The sequence below is a fragment of the Falco naumanni genome, chromosome 6 (assembly GCF_017639655.2).
Source record: "Falco naumanni isolate bFalNau1 chromosome 6, bFalNau1.pat, whole genome shotgun sequence".
Taxonomy (NCBI): domain Eukaryota; kingdom Metazoa; phylum Chordata; class Aves; order Falconiformes; family Falconidae; genus Falco; species Falco naumanni.
The window spans coordinates 60,815,072-60,839,759 of NC_054059.1; the positions used below are offsets into that span (position 1 = coordinate 60,815,072).

Genomic DNA, 24,688 nt, shown 5'->3' on the forward strand with positions numbered 1-24,688 from the left:
ATGGCTTGTCCAGTAAGAGAAATAGTCTTACAGTAAACAGAAAGGAATTGAATTAGTCTGCCTGATGATTTAACTTACAACATAAAAGCAGCTTTTAAAATCATAGTTCTCTCCTGAAGCCTCCTATTGGGCTTACATTAAAAAAAAAAAAAACCACTGGAGAGTTGACATTTCTTATATTTAATTTAAGGGAAATACACAAATGTTTAGGCTTCCTTTGGATGTGCCTGTTACTCATCAGACAATTCAGTGACTATTGTCTTTCAGAGAAATCTCAACAATAAGAAAGCAAGCACTGAGTTAAGTAACCATCATGTTCCCTTCCCTTCCTGCTATACAAAAGAAGTATGTTACTTACATAAAAAGCCAGCTAGATGGTGTGTCAGAAGTCCTTTGGAGGAAGGAACCTGCAGAGTATGTTAATTTTTAACATGTTCCTCTCCCCTGAAAAATAACTTCTTCGGCATGTATCATTAGTGCAACTGCTAGTGTTACAAAACTCACCTGTCATGGAGTCAAGCTAAGCTGTTCGCACATCCAAGCTGAATTTACCCAAACGGCACCTTCTGGATCCCAGTGTTTTTAATGGAATTTACCAAAACAAATGAAAGTAGTTTCTACGATGTTAGTGGTTGTGACAGTTAATCAACATGTAATCTGATAAACCACTGAAACATAGGGCTGGAACAGATAAAACTCTTGGTTCCTTTTCCATATATATAAAAGGAAACAGAAGTAATCTGTAGCTGCAGGTGGTAAAGATCGATGAGTTCTGTGATCAAATGGCTTGATCCTAAGTGATCCACGCTGTAAATCTTACAGAGTGGTGGTTGGTATTGTCTTTGTACTTGTGATCGTTTTACTTTTTATGACATTTATGATGTATCTGGTATTTGAGATCACAAAACCTGGAAATTCCTGTGTCAGCTTCAGTCTTGGTATAAGGATTAAAAGAAATGCTTCACTGTTTAAACGTGGGACAGCCTTAATATACAACATTAATTTTCAGTGGATACTCATTATATTTGATATATGTTTAAAGAGTAGGAAAAACACGGTAAAAGAGTAGTTTAAAATTTATTCTTCCTGTATCCATGAACATATCAAATTAATGGTCAGTGGAATTGCCCATGTGTGAAGATGAACAGAAGCTCTCTGGTAAAGGACGTTAGAGTAAAATTTAATGCAAATGAGGCTCCTTAAGCTTTTTGTGTTTAATGAAGACTGTGTAAAGCCCAACCTCATGACTTGTTCTTAAAACTTCGGCATTCAAACTTGTCAGTTTGGATTCTCATCCTGCTTTGTTCCTTGTCCTAGTCCTTTTGTCACCTGTGTTGCATGTAGTTCATTAGTTATTGGCTGTTACTATTATTAGTTTACTGTTTCCTTCTTTCCAAAGCAAACCTTACAAGAGGAGATTCTCGTTGATAAATAGTTTGTTCAGTGTCTACTGAAGCTATACCTTGGACAAAAGTCACTTAGAAATATACTGTGACACTGCCCTGTACATGCCCTAATACTGTGTCATAATATGTGTATAACAATTATATATACCTTTCAGCAGAGATTCCCTCTGAACATCAGGAAACATGTTTTTATTATGAAGGTGACCAAGCACTGCACAGGTTGCCCAGAAAGATTGTTGAGTCTTCATCCTTGGAGATATTCAAAAGCTGTCTGGACATGGTCTTGGGCAGTTGGCTCTAGGTGGTCCTGTTGAGCAGGGGGGTTAGACCTTCAGAGGTGTCTCCACAGGTCCCTTCCAACCTCAACCATTCTGTGATACTGTGAACTTTCACTCACAGTTTCATGAAAACACAGCCCCTTGGCTATCTGGAGCACTTTGCATGGAAACAGCAGTGAAAAGGAAAACGTTCCTTTCTTAGGGCCACGGCACTACCACTGCAGACCCGTGACAATTGCTCAGCAGCAGTAGGAGTAACTCTCTCCAGAAGGAACAAACCCCAGGCTGGCTGAAGAAGAGCTGTTCTGTGCTACTTGGTTTGAGGATATTGTCAGTATAAATTTTAACCATTTGAGGACTAGCGTCTGAGTGATATAAATACCTGACTTAAGATACTTGTGATAGTGTCAGATGGAGACTGTGATGATTCAGGAAGGTGACCCTTTTGAGTGGGACCTGGGAAAAAAGACAGAGTAGGTGTTTTTTTTCCATTGGCTTGGCAAGCTGACCAGGTGCCCATTTGCTAGTGGGCGGTTCAAGGAAGATGGCAGAATACGGGAGATCCTAGGCCTTGGGCCCTTTTGTCCAAGGATCCTTTTGATTCTAACTGTTGAGAGTCATTTCATTAAGCTATTATTCTGTTGGATAATGTTGGAGTAAGATATTAAAGTGAATAAATGAAGTTAGGAAAAAATGGAGAAGAATAATAATGAATGTAGGCATACTTGGTATCCTGTTCACATTATTATATATTTGTTAAGTATCATTTAAAATTATTTCCATTAAGACCAGGAGAAAATTTGCAAGTATCATGTAACACTGGATGAAACAAACAGCTCTCCATTTGCTATTAATGTCAGAAATTATATATATTAAATATATATATATAAATAAAAATATAAATAGAATATCCTTTACATATGCAGAGTGATTTTAGCCTTTTCTGTGCTTGCCACCATGGTCTAGGAGCATACTTTAGAGTGAAGGCTTCACTCTAAGTCGCTTAATGGTATTAGAATTAAAAGATAGAGTTGAATTTACAAGGCCAGGAATGAATCTTCTCTTAGCACTTTATGCTACATTAAGGATGTAATTATTGATTCACCATGCGAAGTTTATTAGGCTCCTCCACCCCACCCCCTGCTTTCACACAGATGGTGTTGCAAATCACCTCTCAACGGTCACCTGCTTGAAAGGAGAGTTTCATATGCAAAGTGCTGTTCTTTGTTTAGATATGATAGCTTGCAAGACATAAATGAGGCAGCTATTTAAATTTGTTGTTACAGCAGTTGGGCTGGGTACACAAGATTAAATAAAAAGAAAATTAGGAAGCAGATGCTTGTGGCTTAACAGAGGAATTGTGCTAAAAGATACTCTTCATTACTGGTGGATATGAGTAATTTTACTAAGGCAGCTGTTTCCTTAATCAGGAAAAACACAAAACCTCTAAGATGACATCCAGATGTTTTCTGTATCGCTTCACAATATAATGAGTTTTCGTTGTATACGCCACATTTTTAATTCCTTTCGTCTTTACTTACATCCAATATATTTTCAAATACATTTATTATCTTCCATAACTGTAGAAGACCTGAGTGCTAAATACATGACATATTTTGTGCTCTCGACATCCTTGCCTGGTGTTAGTCTGCAAGCTGCTTCTAGGGCTGACAGTGTCTGTCACCAGCATCCAAGCATTTGAATATCGGACTTCTGCAGGTTTGAGGAGGGTTTGTTTTGTTGGGGATGGAAGAGTCTCGGTAAGGAGTTTTTTAGTGGTAGTGTCTGTTCATTCTTCAGTTGTGCAGTTGTATAGTGCCCCTTACAGTGCTGCCTGTTCAAAGCAGGACAGACTATAATGTTAATACGTATATAGTGGGTTAATATCCTGTTACAGTTATGTGGGTATTTGGTAAAAACAGAGATTTAGAACTTCCACCAGTGCTTAGGTGTGGGCTCAGTCCTCTGTCATGCGCTGCTGACAGTTTTAATGCCTGCTAGCTTACCATCTGCCCTTGCTAGAAACACATGCTTTATTTGACTGGAGACCTGGGATTCCAGGCTTTCTGTTGCTGACAGGATGTAAGAGTAGCATCCCAAATCTTTGACACTGATTTACTGACACTGAGCTGTTTCATAATTTATTTATTTGGGAGTTGTGGGATTTCAGAATCTTAAGATTTAAGCACACCTTTTGTAGGCGTGAGTCTTGTTACCTGTGGTTTGGGCCTCAGGAGCCAGCTGCACATATGCAGCAAATCCAACGCATTCCTCATTGTGCATGCTGTGTATCACACCTCTTGAAAAATTAAGGCTGCCCTGAGCTTGGGGTAAGGAATTCTCAAAGGCGTTTATACCTAACAAATTCCTTTTATTACAGGCAATCATTAAAGTTTGTTTACTACATTCATCACCACCTTTTCTTGAATTATCACAACAGAGATATTATTAAACAGTCAGTTCATGAGCTTTCCAAGTACTAATGGGTTGTAGCTAAGCTTTTAATTGTGCAAGTATACATAAGCTTTAAAAAAAATTAATGCTTTCTTGACATTAGTAGATAAATTAACAGTTACTTTTTCTCTTGTGGTCTGAAAGTTTTCTTCCTGTTAAATAGTTCCTGGAGTTTATGTCTGTGTAAGCAATCTTAAACACACATGAGTAGCACAAAAGGAAATAACTAAATATAACTGGAACAAACTCTTCCTTCATGAGTTTTAATTCTGCAGTTGTTTAGCAATTCCTTCCTTCATTCCAATTTTAAAGTGCAAGTCAGTTGTGTATAAGTTACTGTATATTAATATTTCTTTGTTTTATGCATTGCCTTCTTTCTGCTGGTTTGTACCATTTATTACTGGCCTTCCTGAAATAAGATTTTCAAACACAATATATCTACTTAGAAATTCTTCAGTTAAAAAAACAACTGAAGTAATTACATGTGTTAGCCACTAACTGGGGGGGGGGGGGGGGGGGGGGGATTGCTTGTTGCTACATACATTTGGATTAAATCTGGAAATCTCTCACTAATCCAGTTACTTCCATTTGATTAAGTTCTCTACAGTCTTTTCTACAGAGGGTGACTCTTCATGGTACTATGTGACTTCTCTGGTACAATAATCAGCTAGAAAAGAAAATTAATTTTCTTGCTGTCAGTGAAGCCATAAAAAAAAGGCTGATTGAATACAAGAAGATGGTTTTAATTTTTATTTTTCTTTTAAAGTGGATTTGCTTCTGTGAGCTGGTGACCAGCATACTGGAGTATTCTGGAAAGACCAGTAGAAATCTAAAAGCTTACCCATGTTTGTTATTTCCTCAGGTTGTGAAAAAGACAAATACTGCTCTAGCAGTCTGCAGGTGAGAGTGAGTTGTTGCTCATAGATACCACAAGTTGCCTGAATCTCTTCAGTAAAGTTATTTGCATACTTCTACAATCACAGTTGTCAAAAGCACCTCCCTGAATTGCCGTATCATCTTGGGTGCCAAAAGCCTTTGCAAGGTTTGAGCGCTCTGATGCCTGCTGCTCTCACAGATGTGTCAAAGCTTTGGATTGCTGTGCTGAAGATCTCAGTATAAATACAACCCTGTGGTGGTTTCAGCCTTAGATGGGGATGGAAAGTCCCCTTTTGCTACAGGATCTATATTTTCCAGGCTCTCTCCACTGAAAACCATTTGTATTTTAACATGTTCCAGCCCAGCACTGTATGACGGTAGACGCTGAGCAAGATTGTGGGAACGGCTGCAGACTGTCATTATTTTAAAATGAGACATTCCTCCTGCTTCATACAGCTGCAATGTTGTTTATATGTGTGAGGGAGAGATTTACATGAAAACCAGTGCTTCTTTGAGAACTTTTATGAGAGGGGAGTATCTGAGATTATTTCCCAAACTAAGTTTTTTTCCGGTTTAGTCCTTATCCTGGGATTCTGACATCTAACCCCAAGATACCCCTGCACTGTTCTGTGTAACAGTTTAACTTGTGCTGCCTCTGCCGGCATCCCGATGGGATTAGAAACCCAACCAGTTGCATTTTGCTAATCTCCAAGGAGGGAGGGACTTGTTTAAATTCTCAATAAAATTCTGCTCTGTCTGGTGAATATCCTCATGTGAAGGTGTGACAAACCATGCTTTGTAAAGGAGCTAAAACATGCTTTGTTTCCCTCATGGTGCTTTTACAGAATTGGTGCCACTTGAAATTTCCAGCTCATGGTCAGGTTTTCACTGTCCAGGCTGACTGGACAGTGTCAGTGGGTTTGGCTCGGGCAGCACAGGCGGTGTGGGAATGCTGTAGGGTGTTCAGTGCAGAGGTGCCCCTTTGCCTCTGTAGGGAAACTTGCCACATCCAGCCAAGCTTCAGAGCTCCAGGTTGGTGCAACCCCAGGTGAACCAGGCCTGCTCCACTCAGCCATCAGTGACCCTCCAGTCGTGGGGACTGAGAGGAGCTTATTAGCTCTGAGCAAAGTAGTACAGATGGGCAAAGGTGCTTTGGGTCTGATGCTACACTTGTAAACCAGAAAGCCTTCCCAAAACTCAGTGCTGAAGAGCATGATGCTGGCTCTGGTGTTGGTGTATGCAGTCATGCTGATTGGCTCTGGCTTGTCTTTGACCACCGTAGGCGTAGCCTCAAGCTGAGCTGCTTGTTTTTAAGGCACTGTCCTGTTCTGTATCCTGGTAGGATGACATGAGGCTGGGTGCAGCCCTGGGCTGGAGGTAGGCTCATGCACTGACGTGGCATTTCACGTGTGCTCTGCTCAGGTCCGGCAGAACCAGGGCTGGCCCAGAGCTGGCAAGTTGGTCTTGGACCCAGTCTGTTTCCTGGGGAAAAATGCTCAAAACAAGTTCTCAGCACTTCAGGCTCTGGGTGTACAATAAACACTACTACAGCTGTGAAGATCCTAGATGAAGTCCATTGGGTGCCTTCCATTGGTACTAGTTACCACACTGATATGACTCATTACAGTGCTTGTTTCTAGAAACGTTAACTGTCTCCTCAGCTTGTAGCGCAGATAATTCATAACTGACTGGGCTCAGCCAGAAGTAATTGAGGACTGAATGAAATTAAACTCAAAACCACCTGCTAGTGTCAAGGTGACAGTAATTGTAAAAGCAGTAATTGCTTCTGAATTAATGCCAGCAGCTGGGTAACTTATCCAGGTGTCTTAAACACTGGAAATATATTACAAGAAATGGTTTCAAATAATAGGCCACTTAAGTGTGGCAGCACTTGGTATTGAAGATAGTGGAAGAATTCAGCTTAAGCTATTTCGAGTACTCTGGTATGTCACATGGAGCGCCACAATTTTTTGTAGCATTTCTAATCTTTCATTGTAAAAATAAACCAAATGCAGATGTAGCAAAAATTCTGGATTGTCTTTCAGGAAGGAAGGTATTGGAACACATTCTTCTAAGAGAGTTCTCTTCTGTTAGCAGATCACTTTAAACCTATCAGCATTTGTTACACTGAAAGGATTTCTATTCAGTGTTCTGAAGAGCAGCAAAGTGGCCTGTCCCTGTTAATTTTTCTGCTCTGGTTTCCTGCTTTTGCACTGAAATACCCGTTCCTTACCCTGCTGGGAAAGGCAGTCAGGTACAGAAAAGAAAGCAATAAATCTTACTTAGTGGTTTGTCAGTTTCTATTTGTAAACATAATACAAAGATGAAAAATGCTTAATTTGACAGAATTAGAAATGTGGAGAAAATGTCTTTGTCAATTGAAAAAAAAATAAATAGGATTGTTTCCTTTGGTATTAAAATCTAACTCCTGGTTTCCCTTGTATGGAGGACCTTTTCAGGCAGAGTTCTGACCGTTCTTTAATTTATGATATTGTACCATGTTATGCTCTTTTTAAATTAGATATGCCTCATACAGAATTCTAATATATTTCTTTGTTTCCTGTATTTTCTTCCTGGTTAGGAACAGCAATTAAATGTATGATAGGATAATCTAACATTTTCAAAGGGGTTTGTCATTCCAGCCAGAGGAAACATTTTTGTTTATCCAGAGGAGATAACATTCTTGCACTATAATGAAAGCCACTGCTCACCAGATGACAGCTCTGGTCTTATCCCTGTCGTTGCATCTTTGCAGGCAGATCCTCATTTCCCTGTGGGAACGCTGTTGTTCCTAATAAGATTTGATAATGGGCACAAGAGTCTGCAAAATCTGATAGATTGTGGGATTGGGTCTTGTAAAACAGAGTTTTGGATGTATCACCTCTTTTAACAATCTCTTTTAAAAGAAAAAGACTTGTTCTTTAAAGCCATTTAAAAAGAAAATAAAATCAGAAACCACACTTGGTACCTGCATGCCACAAGGTTGTGTAGAGAACAAAAGTAACTGCTTTAAATTAAGTGGGTATTTGGAAAACTTGGTTCATTAAATTCACAAATTCTTTTTCATCCATTTTTTTTTCCTCTGTTCAAAACCTCTGCATTTGCATCAGTGGCACAAAGTAAGCAGAACCAAAAAAAACCCATACCCAAACTGCTTTTCTAAGCAGAGTGCCTCACTGAATTAAGGTCACATTTGAGACAAATAAGGAAACTTTTATTAGGAAAGCTGCTGATGGAAGTTCTGTATATGTAAATGTGGTTACTTTCCTTCCCTTTTTCAGTAATAATGCTGGCAGTCCTACTAGAATGAAACATGCAGATTATAGTTCCTGAGGGAATGGATAACTTTTGGCATGGGGAATCACAATGTGCACAGGTAGAGTGTTGTGCAAAAGCATACCTCCTAGCAGCTTGTGCAGAGGTGGTGTGGCAGGGGAGTTCCTGGGTTAGTTTGTTGTCTCCTATGAAGACCAGAAGTATTTATATGTACTTCAAAAATAATTGAGAGCATCTAATGGAGTAAGAAAGTAACATTTTGCTCTCTGGCTTGGTATATGTGTGTTAACTGTGGAATGAACAGACAGTAACGGGAAAGCCAAGTATATGCAGCAGCGAGGTGGATTTCTTGTTTACGTATTACTGCTTACTCAAATGTTGTTCAAAGACTTGCTGGAATAATAGTGATGGTTTGGACTGACTTTGTAAGGCACTTGAGATTGGTAACTTGAAGGATGACAAAGGTGCTGCTTTACTGAGCATTGAGTTTATTTTAATTAACAATTTACAGCCTACTAATATAAACCGAGATCTCAATAGAAGCTAGTAATTCTACCTTCTATATAATTATTATATGACTATAGTAAGTATTTAGTTTTCTTTAGTGCTAATTTTGAGTAGAACTGCAGAGTGTGAAGGAGTCTGTGTACTTATTCCATAGGGGAGTCCTCCTTACACAGGACCTTCACACGGTGAGAATCAAGATCACACAAGTTTGTTAAGAGACCTTACGTAAACATTTAAAAAAGGTTAATAATACTTTTGAGTTTCAAAAGGATTATCTCACATCCAAAATCTGTCTTCTGGCAAAAAGTAGGTTAGAGAGAAATGCTTGAGAAAGCGTTTAATATCCCACCTAACTCCACGGAGTTACATCACAGATCATTTCTGATTGGTTTCAATTATCATTTTCTTCCTAAATCACAGTGCTTCACTTGGAATGATTTTCTTTGTTGTAGTATAGTATCTAGCCGAGTTAAATGTCAGTGCAGTTTCTAGTGGTTTGGTTGTTTTTTTAAAGGCATCAATAGTACTTTCCTCTGAATCTTCAATTTAAAAGAAGGGATTGATAACAGTGTGACTTACTCATCACACCACCTGATGAAAGGGCAGCTGATACGTCATGTAAATAACTCCGCAGTCCCTCTTCCTTAAAAAAGCTTGCAGTCTAGATATGATAGAGCACTGGAACAAGTCATGGACGTCTTGGGAGTGTTTTTTAGACTTGTAGGTAAGAGCACTAAGTGTGGGGTGAAGGGTGGGTGCGGGTGTGGGGCTGTGACAGCTTCTGCCAGGTCTGATCCAGCTGCAGTAGTTCAGGTAAGTAAGCCTGCATTACTGCTGGCTGAGCATCCACCAGGAGAGGCCAAGAAAAGTCCTCAAGCCTCTCAAGGTGACCACCGGGACGGGAAGTTTTGCTGCAGGCCTTTTCCTTTATTGTATATAATGTCTCTCATTTCTGTGCGCTCTCATTTCTGCCTTTACTCTGTGCATCTCCATAATGGCTGTCATACTTTTTGCTTATCAAAAAATGGCTGTACTGGGTGATAGTGGGGAGAGATTAGGACTTGGCAAAAGTTGAATTTCATGTAAACGGTAGAGACATTAAGTACAGATTTCTGTTGTTTATTTACTTACATTATCTGGGGGGGGGGGGGGGGGGGGGGGGGGGGGCGGAAATCTTACCTTGTACAATTATTTCTTGTCCAGTATTAGAAGTTTCTGCAAAAGAAAAATGCAGTGAACATTGTGGACAGTGTGCCATAATTACAACACTCGCTTTTCCTGTTATTATTTTTAACTGTTAAAGCTGCAAACTGAAAAACAAAGTGGTTCCTTTAGTAATCTTCACCCCTTTACCCTTGCTGAAAGAGCATAATTTTGCTGCATGAAGTTGCTATTTATTGCGTTCATTCACTGTATTGTAGTATTCTTGTCATTCTTGTTTATACTGTTCTACCTAATAGTGATTTAGCAGTCAGTTGTTCAGCCACATTAAATTAGCCCTAGAGAAAACTGGGTAATGTCCATAGATTACTGTTGTTTTTTGGTTTTTTTTAAACTTTGGAAGAGGAAAGAAAATCACTAACATGCATTAGTAATAACCTGTTGAAATTTTCATGTAAACAAGAAGTGCATCTTCACCTCAAGACTTGTTCCAAAATTGTAAGATGGTTTAAAAATAATTTTGTAGTTCTCCTTTTCCTAGTTGCCTACTAGGAAAATTGTTTACCACATTGGAAGAGTGCATTTTGGACAAGAAAGAAGTTAGAATGCCTGGCTTCACTGTATGTTTTAATGTCGGTGTTCAGAGCGCTGTCCTTATCAGGAGTGAATTACAATTTCCTTGCATATCCGTATGTGGAACAGTATTTCCTTACTGCTTCATGTCAGATGTGTTTATTTTTTGATAACTATTATTTTTGACATTTCTATGAGGTAGGTAATTTTATTTTGAAAGAAATTGGGTTGTTAATTTATAAAAGAAATGCAATAGAATTGAAAAAATGTGAGACTTGGTAGAAATATTTGAAAGTAAAGCGTTATTGCTGTACATCAAATCTTTAATTAAGATACTAAAACGTTATATTTTTGTCCAGAAGCAATTATTGAACAGACCTCTTTCTGAGCTTGCATGTAATCTTTTTAATGATGAAGGATTAATATAGCCTGTAAAGTACAGCAGTTACTGAGCCTTGCTGCCACTGCTGTGGTTAAATAAGTATGTGCCTTTTCAAAGGGAGATTTCCTCTTGCCCTTAAATACACATCTAGAAAGAGTACAGATGGCACCTTTAACCACATTCCAAAAAATAAAATATCTACCAGCTTTACATATGGCAAAAAATAGGGTTTTACACTGCATAGCAGATGCTTCTACAGAAATTCAGGGTCCTTATGTGCCCGTTGCTTGGGAGGGTGGTTGTAACCACTCTCCTGTTAATACTTCCAGTGTTTCAGGACAGAGGTGCTAAGGTAAGCTGATGAGTTGATTGCAGCGTATGTTGTGAAAGGCTGAGGGGGCTTCTCTTGTGCTGGAAGAGCAAAGCATAGGTTTGGGTTCAACAGACCGAAGGTAAAAAAATGTGGCTGCGTAGTGTAACAAGGGGAAAGCTTGTGTGCTCCTGGTGGGTTACTGTCGCTTGCTCCTCTCAAGGAAATCTGCCTATAGATAATTACATTTAGCGTCAACTGTTTCTGAGTGTCCCTCAAGGTTTTAACCCTTGGGGAGACTGAATTATGTGCTGGATGAAGATCACAAATCCATAACTTAATTCTCAGCAGAATCCCACACACCTGGTAAACCAAGGAGTCAGAAATAACATGGATTATGAAGGGATTTCCAAGCAAATTGTTTTCTGTGCTGCCTTGCTTCAAGTTTCTCCCAGCACTCGCATGCCATCCACTTGAAAAAGTTTTCTGACTCCAGCCATAATTTGGCTTCACATTACTTAACCTCCCTCAAAATGTCTTGTACTGTAATTCTAAATCTTTGAGTCTTGTCACAGAAATCTTGAGATCCGTGTCATATGAAGACACTGTGGGGTAGCCTGGAGCCTCTTTATGGTGACATGATTATCCTGGAGTTCTATATTCTCTCCTGATCATATATTTTTCAATAATAAAAAACTTTTCTCAAAGTGGCTTGTAGAAAGTGGGATTTTATAAACTGTATTTTATTGGTGTCAAAATAAATTTCTTCATTACCTTCTTTTGACCAGCAAATGTCTTTATGAATGTATATGCATTGTTTTTCCTTCTCTGAAAATTTGCTGTACTGTACTACATGATAAGGTGCATTAGGTGTACATTGATTTCTAATACTTCAATAAATAAAAATTCATCATAAATATGTCTGAGGGAGAAAAATGAATTGAAGGGAGGCATTATTAGAAAGAGAACAATGAAGGTGACTTTGCTATTTTGGCCTCTACACCTGGGATAATCCCTTTCATTGTTGCGCAGGATCCCAGTGTAATTCCAAGCAAATAGGCCTTGAACATCCACATATTGAAATCACTAAATAGGTTTCTATATTTAAGTTGGAACAATATTGCTTCTAATTAAAAACTGTCTTACTAGAGCACTTGGTGCTCAAAAAGTCAGGTTAATGTAACCTGAGCTTAGCTTGCAGTTGAAGGACAGCAAATTCCTCTTTGTTCTAGCTTTGTAACTATTACTTTGGACGTTAAAAGTTCCTGGTGTTAAATTGCTTGTCACTCCTGTGGGCATATGTTAAACATTTGGGGTCTTCCCACTTCTTGTTTTTAACATGAAACCTGAAACTCTTCAGATACTGAAGATCAGTTAAGTCTTCAGTTATCTACACAGATATATTCCATTTTTTTAATTAATCATGGCATTTGTACCACCTGGGCATAAGCCACCTGAGTCCATAAAGACTGTACTGCAGATTTTTTTTTTTTATTTTTTTTTTGAGGAGGGGAGTGGAGGTAAGGGGAGGTGGTTTTGCCGCAGATTGCCCGTGCAGCACATTCATAGTACGGCAGGTACCTGGTGATCCAGCCCTAGTTCCTGCAGCATGCTGAGCCACTGCAAATAAACCCCACGCAGAGCAAAGGCAACATTTCTGTGGCTGTGTGCCTGCCACTCTGGGAGGAGGTGCCACACTGATGGCCTCGGTTTGATCCTGGTGATGCCAGATGCAGGTTTTCTGGCAACATCGCTGTGTGATCCTTCTGTGTGAGTTCTGCTGTTGGTGTGTGCAATGGAAAGCAGGTTGTGCTGCTCTCATTCTTTTGACTGTAAAAAAGCAGGGATGCCTCATCGTGCTGAGATGACTTGTACTGTACGCTCAGTAATAGTATTATCTAAATTAATTCAGTGGGAGCAACAATCTGTTTTCCAACCCTTTGTTTCTTCTTTACTTCCAGGTTTTCCGAAAAAAGGCAGTGGAGCTTGGAGAGAAATTGCTGCCTGCTTTCAATACTCCCACTGGCATACCTTGGGCACTGCTTAATATCAAAAGGTAAAACAACTGCTTTTTGGTAACTAAAGCATATTAAAAAGTCCTGCTGAAACCATCTTCACCACAGAACCGTTACAATTGCTGCACAGTTTATGCCATTCCAGCTAGGTAAAAATTGACACAACATCCTTGGTTCTACAGTTTAAATTGGGAAATTTAAGTAGCTATATGTTATATGCACAGGAATGCGTATAGAAAGACATTTATTCCTCTCAGAACTGACTGCTTTTTTATCAGTTAGTATGTTGCTCATCACTTTTCCTGAAGTCCTTCATTGCTTTTAGTGTTGTTACAGGTAGGGTAAAAGCAAAGGGTCATGTGCTACTCTGAAAGGATAAGGTTTCCAGCCACTTTGTACTCCGGTTTTTCCCTGATCTCAAATGTAGTATCAGCATGTCCTTCGTATTGAGAAACAAGAGTAATACCTGCTACAAGTGACTTATCTCCCAGGGAGTAACTCTGCCTTGGCCAGTTGTGGTTTGAAGGTATGTTTGCTGTAGGAGGTGCATGCTCTTCTGCAGTTCCTCTGGCCTCCAGTGTCTGACTCCAGACAGATGTCAGCCGCTCCTGGTCCATCTCAGGACCGCTAGCAGTGACACTGCGCTGGTAAAGAAAACATTTTCCTTGCACAGCCTGGGGAAGAATATTGAAAGTTACATATGTGGAGTATGTTTGTGTATTCATAAGGACACATCAGCTTTCTTCGTACTGTGAATAAACCCCAGCACCATCTGTCACAAGAAAGCAAATCAAGAAGAATTTCACATGTGCATGTGTTGGTGTTGTCTTGTGGTTTTTTTCACGATTCCCTCCTTGACAGTCAGCATCTTCCACTGCTCTCTGCCTGATCTGTATTTATGGGTATGCTTTTTCCCCGTAGTGGGATGTACGCTGGCATGTTTGCTTGGTTTGCTGTGTTTGCTTCAGGGTTCTCAGTAAACTGCTCAGAGCCAGTCCTACAGAAACCCCTGGTATGTCAGTTCAGACAGGCTTATCTTCTGCCTTCCTTTCAAACAGAAGCAAGGTGGGAGGCAAAGAGCAGGTCTGTGTGCAGGAGCAGGAGGGAGGGAGTGCCTCCTGAACTTCCTCATCATTGAAGGGGCTGATTAACAGCTGCCTGGTGATGATCCTTGGACTTTGACTTACATGCGTGCTAATGATTTCTTCTCAACAGACTTTAATGAGTTCTGCACGAGTTCAATAGCATAACAGCTTGAGGTTTGTTGGTTATTTGTTTTTAGGCTGTTACAAAAACTGAGTACAAAATGTTGGCATAGTTTGTAATTGCAACACAAAAGTCAGTACCTTTTTCTACAGAGTATATGTAAACATGTTTAAGGTGTTTAGTCTAAAAAATTGTCTTATATGTAGCCCTTATCTAAATCCCTGCTTATCTACTAAATATATCAATGGTGTTTGCAAATAGGTCAAATTCTGTGATAGGTCTTTATGGTTTTGTTCCTAGCTGCTCACACTGCTGCGGTGCACTACAAGTGTCAGCCACAAGCACTGCAATGTGGTAATGCAAAAGGGATTCATTTCCTATCTGGCGTGAAAGTAGAAAAGAATCTCTGCCGAGATAAGTTCCTTTGCTATGGCAGAAAAAGTTACATTAAATGCTGGATTCTCGGTTATTCATTCTGAATCCTTGCACATCTGTCTAGATTTGACCTTCAATATATGACTTTCATAATACTGTGTGTAAACAAATACGCTGTCATCCAGGCTTAGGAAATGCTAAGCCACTGAAGCCTGCATATATTACAGATATAATATGCCTCATTTCTGATTAGTACTTATTTGATTTTATTTTGATTTATGCTTTAAATTGGAGAACACTCACAATAGATTGTGGGTGTCATTGGTTATTTTTCAATACTATTTTTGGATTAACAGATGACCTGGATATTTGTTTCACTATGCAAATGTTCTTCACAAAATAGTTTGTTTTCTCTGCGCACCCTGTATCATCATAGCCAGACTTGCTCTCTCCTTGTGTGTCTGTGTGTGTAAACGTATACATGTCTGAGTGTGTCCTTAGATACACTGAAGGCATACTCCTGAACTCTTGTACACTTTCTCTTTTCCACTGTTTTTCTTCATGCTGATTCTTTCCTCACAACTTAATGACCATGGAACACTGGAGCCCTAATAATCAAATATATTAAGAAGTTCACTGTACTATTCTTCAGCTAAAATTATTAGCCAATTCTTAAGTGTGATTGTTTATAAAATTTCCTTTTGTCTCTGAAGTACATTTTAAGTAGTTAGATTGGTAGTTTGTGCCGGGATTTCCTTTTCTTTGTTTCTAAATGTTTCAGTTGCATTTCCATATTTTGATCTTCTTGATACTGTTCTGTATCTTCAGTTCATCTTCAGCATCTGTTTTTCATTCTTCTTATACTGCCAAAGCTGAAGTGCCTTTTATGGCTCACTCGCTTATTTGAGTAACCAGTGTTGTGTATCACTTGTTGACTATTCTGGCTGAAAACACTGGTACAAAGAGAGGCTGCAGAGGGAGAATGTGTATAAAGTGGTGGTGGCTTGACAAATAGGTTTGAGTTGTCTTTTGGGGTTAAGAAGCCCAAGCTGGCAAAGCTGCTTTTATTTTTTTAATTATTTTCCTCCATCACTCAAATCCTTTGTTAAGCTATTTTGTCTTCAGTACTTCTAAAACACCAACTATAACAGCTTCTTAAAATACTGCTAGTTCATGATCCTTTTCTTCTCAGTGAGCCATGACAATCTGGCTTCTTCATGCTAAAATTTTCATTTCCCTTTCTAAAAACTTCAAGTAATTTATCACTGAGCAATTGGATTTCTTGTGCATTTCTGTAATGTGCCTCTCAGTTTTATAGAAATAAAAAAAACCCTGAAATTATAACTCTCGTAGCGAGTTAAGTAATCTTAACAAATATCCGGCTTGCATCATGTTCACAGGATCAAGTAATCCTTTTAATGTACTTATTGTTACCTCTGTAACTATTAAAATGAAGCTGTATGGGGCTTCTATGTATGCAATGATGCTCAGCTGTGAAATTCACAGAAGAACCCAGATTATTGTTAGGCTGTTGGGTAAGTCGGGAATAAATTTCTGGGTGCAAGATCCTGTACAGTATTTTTTCTCTTTTGGATGGAAATTGCCTCTTTAGGTCAATTTTTCCCCTTCTGAAAGCAGACCTGTATGGTTTTTTAGTCACTATTTGTTCCAGTAAGACCACATTACTGCTTTCTAATAAGCAACCCAGAAGCATTCTTATATGAAAGAATATTTTTCCCATAAAATGTTTGCTGTCTATGCATTGACCAGTTGAATAAGTTGTTTTAAGGTTATTTATTATCCCGTGTGTGCTACGATGTAAAAATATTGCTAGGTATTAAGGAGCCTGGCTTTTTATGAAGAATCAATGTATCATATAACCTTTAAGTACATCTGAAACTTTGAAAAACAGTTAGGCCTTACCTTAATGAACAAGTTTTCAACTAGAGTAAATAATATTTTTATTTCTGGAAGCATGAGAAACTGGAAATGGGTTTTTTGGACGTCCAGCCTGTTTGCAAGTGTTGTGGCTAAGGGGGAACTGTGCCTGTTCTACTGGCTTAGTGACAAAAGTAAATAGTGTAAGCATTTGTGGATATAGGGATCATGGAAAGTTCTGTATAGAAGGAAAAGCTGTGAGGTATGGGTGGAGTGGGTCAGGGCAGGAAAGCTGAAGAGAAGTCAAGAAGGATGAGTTTGAAATCAGTTTGTTTAATTTGTATTAAAATCAAACCACAGGGGGTAGTAAGTTTTACTCAACATAAATGTAAAACGTTTGCTGTGCCTGATGCCAGCTCAGGATTCTTTGCCTTTTACACTTTAACATTGGTTGTACATTAACAATGGACCTTAGTTGAATTCTATATTGCATATTTTATGAAGTGAGATAGCAGAAGCCTTGCTAAATTGTTTCCACAAAGCAGTTACTCATTTGTAGGTAGCTGAGGATGGAAGTGACAAAGCTGGAGTATTTATGCTATTGGGATGTTGTCAGAATGATTTTAAAGCAAGGTCCTCTTTTGAGTTCTTTTAAGAATTATTACTCTTTTTTAAATCGCTACATTTTGTACAGAATATTTAACTTATGCCACAGGCCTTTCCAGGCCTCAGTGTTTGAACAAAAGTTTCTTGGATCTACTGAGCCCACAGAGCCACTGAATGGATTCAGAACAAGAAGGTACACCCACAGCACAGCTTCAAAACCAATCTTTTTTTCCTTCACATTACTTGAAAAAAAGAAAATAACCAGGAAAAATATACCTGTCTTTTATCATCATTATTATTATCATATTATTATCATATTTTTATTTATTTATTTATTTATTTATTTATTTATTTATTTATTTATTTATTTTGAATGCTTTAAGTTTTACCACCAACTAAAGTTCCTGTTCCGTGACAGCAGTGCCAAGCAGGACTAAAATGCTACAGTGTCTGCCAGGGTGACAGATGCACAGGTGGTGTTTTCTTCTGGGGCATACAGTCTGGTATTTCAGAGTGCTGGCAGTATTTGAGGTTGTGGGCATTTAAAAGAGCTTATCTCTCGGCACCTTCCACCTAGGAGGAAATGTGGCTGATAAAGCAGCAACCAGGGTCCTTGGACAGCACAACTTGCTTTAAAATACTTTGAAGTTTCAAAGTAATTCCCAAATTACTTTGGAAACATGTGAAAGGTCTCATGTGCCTAAATCACTTGAGGAATAGATGGCCTTTAAAATGTCTTTAGTGTGCTACCTCATTAGAAAAACTCCGGCATTCCTAAGAAATGATTATAGTGTATAACAGAACGTTTCTCTTTGAGCTCTGGGACTTCTTCCAAAACATAATCAGTGCACTTCAGAGTATATTCCTTTATAGTTTGTAAATGAATCTTAATGCATTGAAAAAGTTTGAAAATATAAAGAAGAAAGGATCCAAACATGTAAATTCAATAAACCTTTTGGTCAGCTTAATTCCTCCATTTACACTATCAGAAATGCCTGAAATGTGATTGTTGCATTATTTCACAAAATTTTCCTAAGTATTGACTTGTTTGTATGATATTATTCTTTAACAGAATTAGTGGCCATGCTTTTACTTGTCCTAGTGACTCAACAAGCACATTCTTGCAGAGATTCAAGCAGGGCAGATAATTTAAATTTTCTAATTTGTGCTATTAACTCTCATGTCTAAATGAAGTTTTTTTTAAAAAGACTACAGAGTTTAATATAGCTTACTTTCCAAATTTGACTGGCAAAAATAAACCTGTTTTTTAAAGGGGTTTTAAAGAGGAAAAACTTACATTCTCTGCATGGTTTATCATTGCAGGACCATGCAGAAGTTGTGTTTAGATGGTATCTTTAACTTTATTCCTTCTGTATAACCTGGGCATAATTTTAGAGGTCAAAATCAAAACTAACTGAGAAAAAAAAGCCAGAAGTATTCAATTTTGCACACTTAATAAAGGCTTTGTGTGTGTGGTTCTGGCAAATACTCCCCTGATGTAATAAAGTGGTAATGGTAACAAAAAGGATTTGGTTATTTGGTTAAACACGATTTCCCCTGTAGCAAAATAGACCTACTGAAACTAAACTTTTTGCTTCAGGTGTTTAGATCACAGTGTGGACTTGTATTAGCACTGGATGCAAAGAGATAAATCCTAGCTGAACTTTACCTATCTAAAAATATTTGTCTGGTGTTAAACATATGTTTTGGATTGCAAACATAAAGCATAGAATGATTTACCTTCTAGAGATACTGATCTCTTCCCATTGATTAAAGAAGACCTTAGGCAAATAATTCAAAGAACTAACTTTTTGAGTTGAGGAACTGAATTCCATCCTAATTTATAAGTAACTAGTGACAAGGATGGTTTCAGCAAAGGGTACATTTTTTCAGCACTGACATTTCAGGTGCTGGTTAACCTCCTGGTTCATTGCATGATTCATAAACAAGTTTACATTTCTTGAGTCAGTACTGAATGCAAAATAAACTTGAAAAATAATTGGGGCATTTTGATATCACCATGTTGTATGTTGTCTGATTAGCAATTCCACTGGTTTAGAACATGTTAGAACACCACAGCAAGCAAATTGCTTGCTTTTTGCCTCACCTAAAATGAGTAGCCAGTTCTTCATTGAATGACTAGTGCTTTATATTCAATAAGAATCAAATGAACTATTTCAAAATTATACTTAATTAAAAAAAAAATTCCTTTTTTGCTTTGAGTTTTCATAAATAGTTCTTCCATGGTCACACATAAAAGTAAAAAAATTGGTCTGAGAGTGTTATTAAAATTTAGATTTTCTGATGGTAGGTATCAGTACATACCAGTGCAGTTTTCAGGATACATACTTTTGACCTGTGGTGCTGTCTGATTTGCCATTGAGCAATGCAAAAAATCTCATTATAAAAGTATCAGAAAAATTCCCTGAGATAGTTCAAAGAACATCTCTTTTGGTGATAGCCCATAACGTTAAGATGTATTATTCAAACAGCAGCTCCAATTCAGTATTGTAACACTGAATTTGTCTGGGAGACTGCCCTCTGGCAATAACGCGGGAAGGGTTTGGGACCTAGTATTGCTGCTGCAAAATACCTTTCTCAGTTCAAGTGCTTTCTTTATAGCCAAAGAAAAGAGATCCCAGTCCTGAATTCTAAGTATAAACACTAACTCTTTCCCCACGGTTTAGCGCACTGTAAAATGAATGTAAATACAAGTTCATCATTATCATACTACTTATCTGTGTAAAACCCTTTGTAAGTATTAGTAATGTGATTCCTCAGCATAAAAATGTATGATTGCAAACACTTTTAGATTTCTGTGGTGCTAACAATAGGTAGTGTTATTTTGTAAAACAAAACAAACCTCGTCCCACAGAAGCCAGCTGGTTGCAGGAGGGTCTTGATTTTCACTTCATTGGTTTTGCCACCCTCCACAGCAAGGTATTTTCACCAGGGTATCAAAACCTTCAAACCTTCCCCAAACCTTCAAACGTTCCCCAGCTATCATAAATGTTTGTCTTAATGGCTTAATTTAAAAAAAAAAAAAAAAAAAAAAAAAAAAAAAAGGCTTTTTTGTGTGTGTTATTTATAAAGAAGATAAGATTCTGTGCCAGAAAGGGGAGGGATTTGAATCGGGTTAAGCAGGTTGCGCTCTTTTGTGTTTTGCCCTAGAAGAAATAAGGAGTAGGAAGTTCATCGTGGTCACCTATGGCCTGTACCAGTAGGTGGCATGTACCAACCAGATACTTCAAATTTTCTACTAGTCTGGTTGTAAATTAACATGTCCCTCCGTGATAGGATATAGGAACCATGGGGATAGAGTGGATAGTGATGAGTGTGGGAAAGTTGCATCAGATCCACAGTTGGCTTCCTGGTAGTTACAAAATGCTCTTGCTCCCCAAAGAAATCTGCTTGCAAGAATTTGAAAGTGCATTTCTTGAAAATAAAAATTTATAAAGTAGTATATAGATGCTGGTGTCGCTTGTGCTCTAGCTTTAGCTGGATAACTGCTGTTACCACCTCAGTATTGGCAGATAATTAGGAGTTATTTGTACGATGTCCTTTCCCGCTGCCTAGGAGATGCAAAGGAACCCTTAGTATTGAGTTGTCAAACATATTTGAGAGTTGGAGTTGCACGTAAATGTGTGTAGGATGAGGCTCAGTTCAAGATGAGACATGTTCCTATGTTTTACCAGCACAGCAGGAGCTAGCTCCCATTACAGTCATTAGGGAGCCAGGCACTACAAAGTAGTTTAAGGAGCAGTTCTCCTGCCCCGAAATAAACACCTGGTGCCTGCCCCCATGGAGCTGTCCTGCGTCACCGTATTGACTGTGCTGGGAACTCTGGCACCTAAGTGTAGGCACATTAATCTTTGTGCTGGTTAGAGATCATTTCCCTTCCAATTGGTTGTATCATGTATGTCTTAATTTTAATCTGCGTCCAGTAAATTATAATCTTATAATAGATGAAATGTGACTGTTGGAAGAGGCTTCCTTCAGAGGGAAGGGAATCAATTCTTACAGACTTCAGGTTCTGTTAAATAAATAGAGTGCAAGCACTGCTCGATCACTTCCACCACAATTCAAATCACCTCAGTGAAACACGTCATCTAAAAATTATAGTTGTGTTAGGATTGTTTCACCTAAGAATTTTCTAACTGACAAATTGTAAAGACACTTACAAGTTACTTACTTTGTGTATTTGATACTATGTATGTACATTTGTGGGATTTTTGCCTGCAAAATCCATCACTCATTTCTCATTAGGGAACTCTTTAAGTGACCATGAGAAGAGGGGAGAAGGCATCTACGAAGTGTTTTGTTTGGTACATTAGCTGGAATTACTTAAATACTTCTCTCTGGCTAAATTCTCACATTGTGCAGGTCATTCTTAAATATAATTATTTCAAAATGGAAAGGTATGTGGGTTGTTTGGATATTTTTTTTCATACTCTGGTTTATGCATCTTTATGATGTAGTAGATAATAAGGATTGAGGTCTACCAAGCACTATACTTTGACTGTCTGACTAAATCGTTGGTATAAGGGTATGATACCTGTTCAGCGTTACAAGACTGGAGGAACAAGGTTTTTCCTTAACATCCAAAGTAAGGACCATTTAAAGTTCCAAAATAAGCACTAGATTAAATGGGTGACTAATGCTTGTTACTCTGTATTCTTATTGTCCTAAAATAATGAGTGTGAAGAAAAGTTGCTAACTGAATCTTAAACTTCTCATTACAGAGCTTAATAATCCTATTAATACCCTGAAACTTGCATTTTGTGTTTTTCAGTTTCATTATACCAGTGCTGATGGGCATTTTTAATGCCATCTTTAGAAGCCTGTTTAATTTTCAGCTGACTAGTCATAACTGCCTATGACATCTTTTGTTCTTCTGAAATTCATGGCATACCCATTTTCATGGATACATCAGATACTGTTCCAGTGTACTTTTCCATTTAGTCTTTTACAATGACCTTAACCTATCTTGCGCTGATTTGTTATTTCATCTTTTTCTTTAGAAATAAGTCCATTATATCAGAATAAGAAGAACATTTATGCAGATTGGTTTTTGGATTTTAATTTTAACAGACACTATTGTTGATTATTTGTTAATTGTTCAGTTATGTTTAACATTTGGTGAGATTTGCAGGGTTTCCTTTCTTTTAAGGAATCTTAAAATGATGGAAGGATTTTTGTCTTCCTTGCGAACATAATTGCTGATTGTTGGTTGCGTTTTCTCAGGGTTGTGATGACCAGCTTCATACACCCAGCTGAATACAGAACACATCCTTGTATTTAAGCAGTATCAGCAGTAAATGCGGACACCTGTGGTGCTGTAATTGTTACTGTATTATCGTAGTGTTAAGTCAATGTGGGTTTGGTTGAAAGATAGCTACATTGTTTCTCATAATGTCTCTTTAGCATCCAGACTTTATTTGAATCTTTAGTCTAAGTTGCAAGTATTTATCACAAGCTGCTGAGATCATCCAGTGCCTTTTAGCTGTATGTTTTCTGTAAATCAAGAACTGTTGCACTTCATCTTTGATCATGCTCTAATTTATGTATTTTCTAACCCTGCTACTCCTCTTCCCTGCTGGCTGTCCTCTTTTGAACCATTTTTATTTTGGAGGAGAAGCAGACTGGTGATGATTTTCAGCTCTGATGGGAGTTTTTTTCTGCTGAACTGTGATTCTGCCCTTGCCCCCACATGTTGTATAAAAGGAATCTGAATCCTGGATGCATCATGTTTCCCAGATCCATGGGATGCTTTGAGTCTTTTTTTCAGATGTTTTAGTTTCATAGCTTGCAAAAATAAATGCTGGGGAACTGTACTGGGTGTTGTCCCACATATGTCTTCTGAGACTTCTAGACTGACTGTTTTTCAGCCCCTCCTTTTCCTCCTTCCCTCCTCCCTCAGATTTTTGAGGTTATTTAGTTGATCTGCTTCTCTGCCTCTCTGCAGCACCCAAAATGGGATATATGCTAGAGTTGCTGCCTTAAGGCAAGATGCTTTATGGAAGAGTTGGTCCATAAATCCTACTTCTCCTAGTATATTATCATATAATACACTGTTCCTTAAGGTCTTGAAGGTGTTCAAGTACTTTGGTATTCTAGAAGGTGATAATCAAACTATTCTTAGGCATATTTTGGTATACATTCAGGGGCGGGGTGTATGTATCTATACACACATATAGGTGTTATATATATGTAGATGTATATAAAACATAATAATGTTTAGCAGTGTAAGGCAAATTGGGTTTCTTTAGGGAAGTTTGGGAGAAAAGGATAAATACAGAAAAGGTTGTACTAGGCTTTGCTGCTGAAGGCTGTATATTGTTTTTAAGTTCCTCTGCTTGTCTCCAGTTTCTCTCAAATACAGAATCACTTGTTTTTTACCATCCTCTGGAAGACTTTAGAAACATTTTTAAAAGGAAACAACCCACAAGCTCAAAACATTTGCAGCCTTCATTTGCTATTAAATATTCAGTCTTCCTTTTCTGACACCCAAACCTGACCATGTGAAGACTTCTATTAGATCAAAATAAAATAGGTTGCTGCTCTTTCAAAGCCATTATGTCATAATTCTCATATTTCTACACTCATTCTTATCTTTTAGAAGGAGGGAAAAGATAGAAAATAAGTATTTTTTAAGCAGAAATGAGGCTGGAGAAATAAAACATCTTTCAGGCATAAATGGAAAATGAAAAAAGGGGTATTGATTTTACTTGGCTCTCCTTTCTTCAGATGAGAAGCCTTGAAAAATCCTTTCCATCTTATAAAAATGGGGTTTGATACTAATACAGATATGGACATGAGAAAACATATGCTTCTTGAGTGCTGCATTAGTTATCTGTACAGTATTTATAACTGAACAGTCTTGACCAGAACTCTGATGAACTTTAGTATGTATTTCTATAGAGTTGTTTTTCCTTACTAGCTCTTAAAATTTCTCGCAATTTGTTCTCTGTGAAGGCTAGACAGGTATGGAGCACTTCTAGTAGTTTCTAATGGCAAAGTCAGCTGATGAAGAAATTTTAAAAGTCTCAGCAGTTAAGTCTTTCAATGATGCAACTATAAGTAAAACCTCTTTTCTAGTTGAAAAGATACTGAAATACTATCCATTTCTGAATTCTGTCATTAAAAAGATTCTTTAAAAATTCATTTTTAAGCCTATGTAGTTTTTCTACTAACTATATTAAGTCAAATTATAATTTATAATTTATTTGCCTTATTACAACACTTCATTAAAATGTCAGAAGGTACAGCTTCTAGGCAGGGTATTGCACCGAGAACTATGCATGCAGCGCTTTTCGCATATGGAAATAGCTACAGCAGTTCTGTTCTGCAGCATGAATTAACAAAGATTGATTGCAATCTGTTTT

At 38.0% G+C, this 24,688-nt stretch overlaps 1 protein-coding gene across 2 annotated transcripts in view; it reads left to right on the forward strand.

The window, feature by feature from the left end:
• Positions 1-24,688, forward strand: part of MAN1A1 (mannosidase alpha class 1A member 1) — a 150,338-nt gene that overhangs the window by 73,045 nt on the left and 52,605 nt on the right. For both annotated transcript variants that reach the window (XM_040597917.1, XM_040597918.1), the window contains exon 5: positions 13,185-13,279. In XM_040597917.1, coding sequence (XP_040453851.1) covers positions 13,185-13,279 — 95 coding nt within the window. The remainder of the gene's footprint in view (positions 1-13,184; positions 13,280-24,688) is intronic.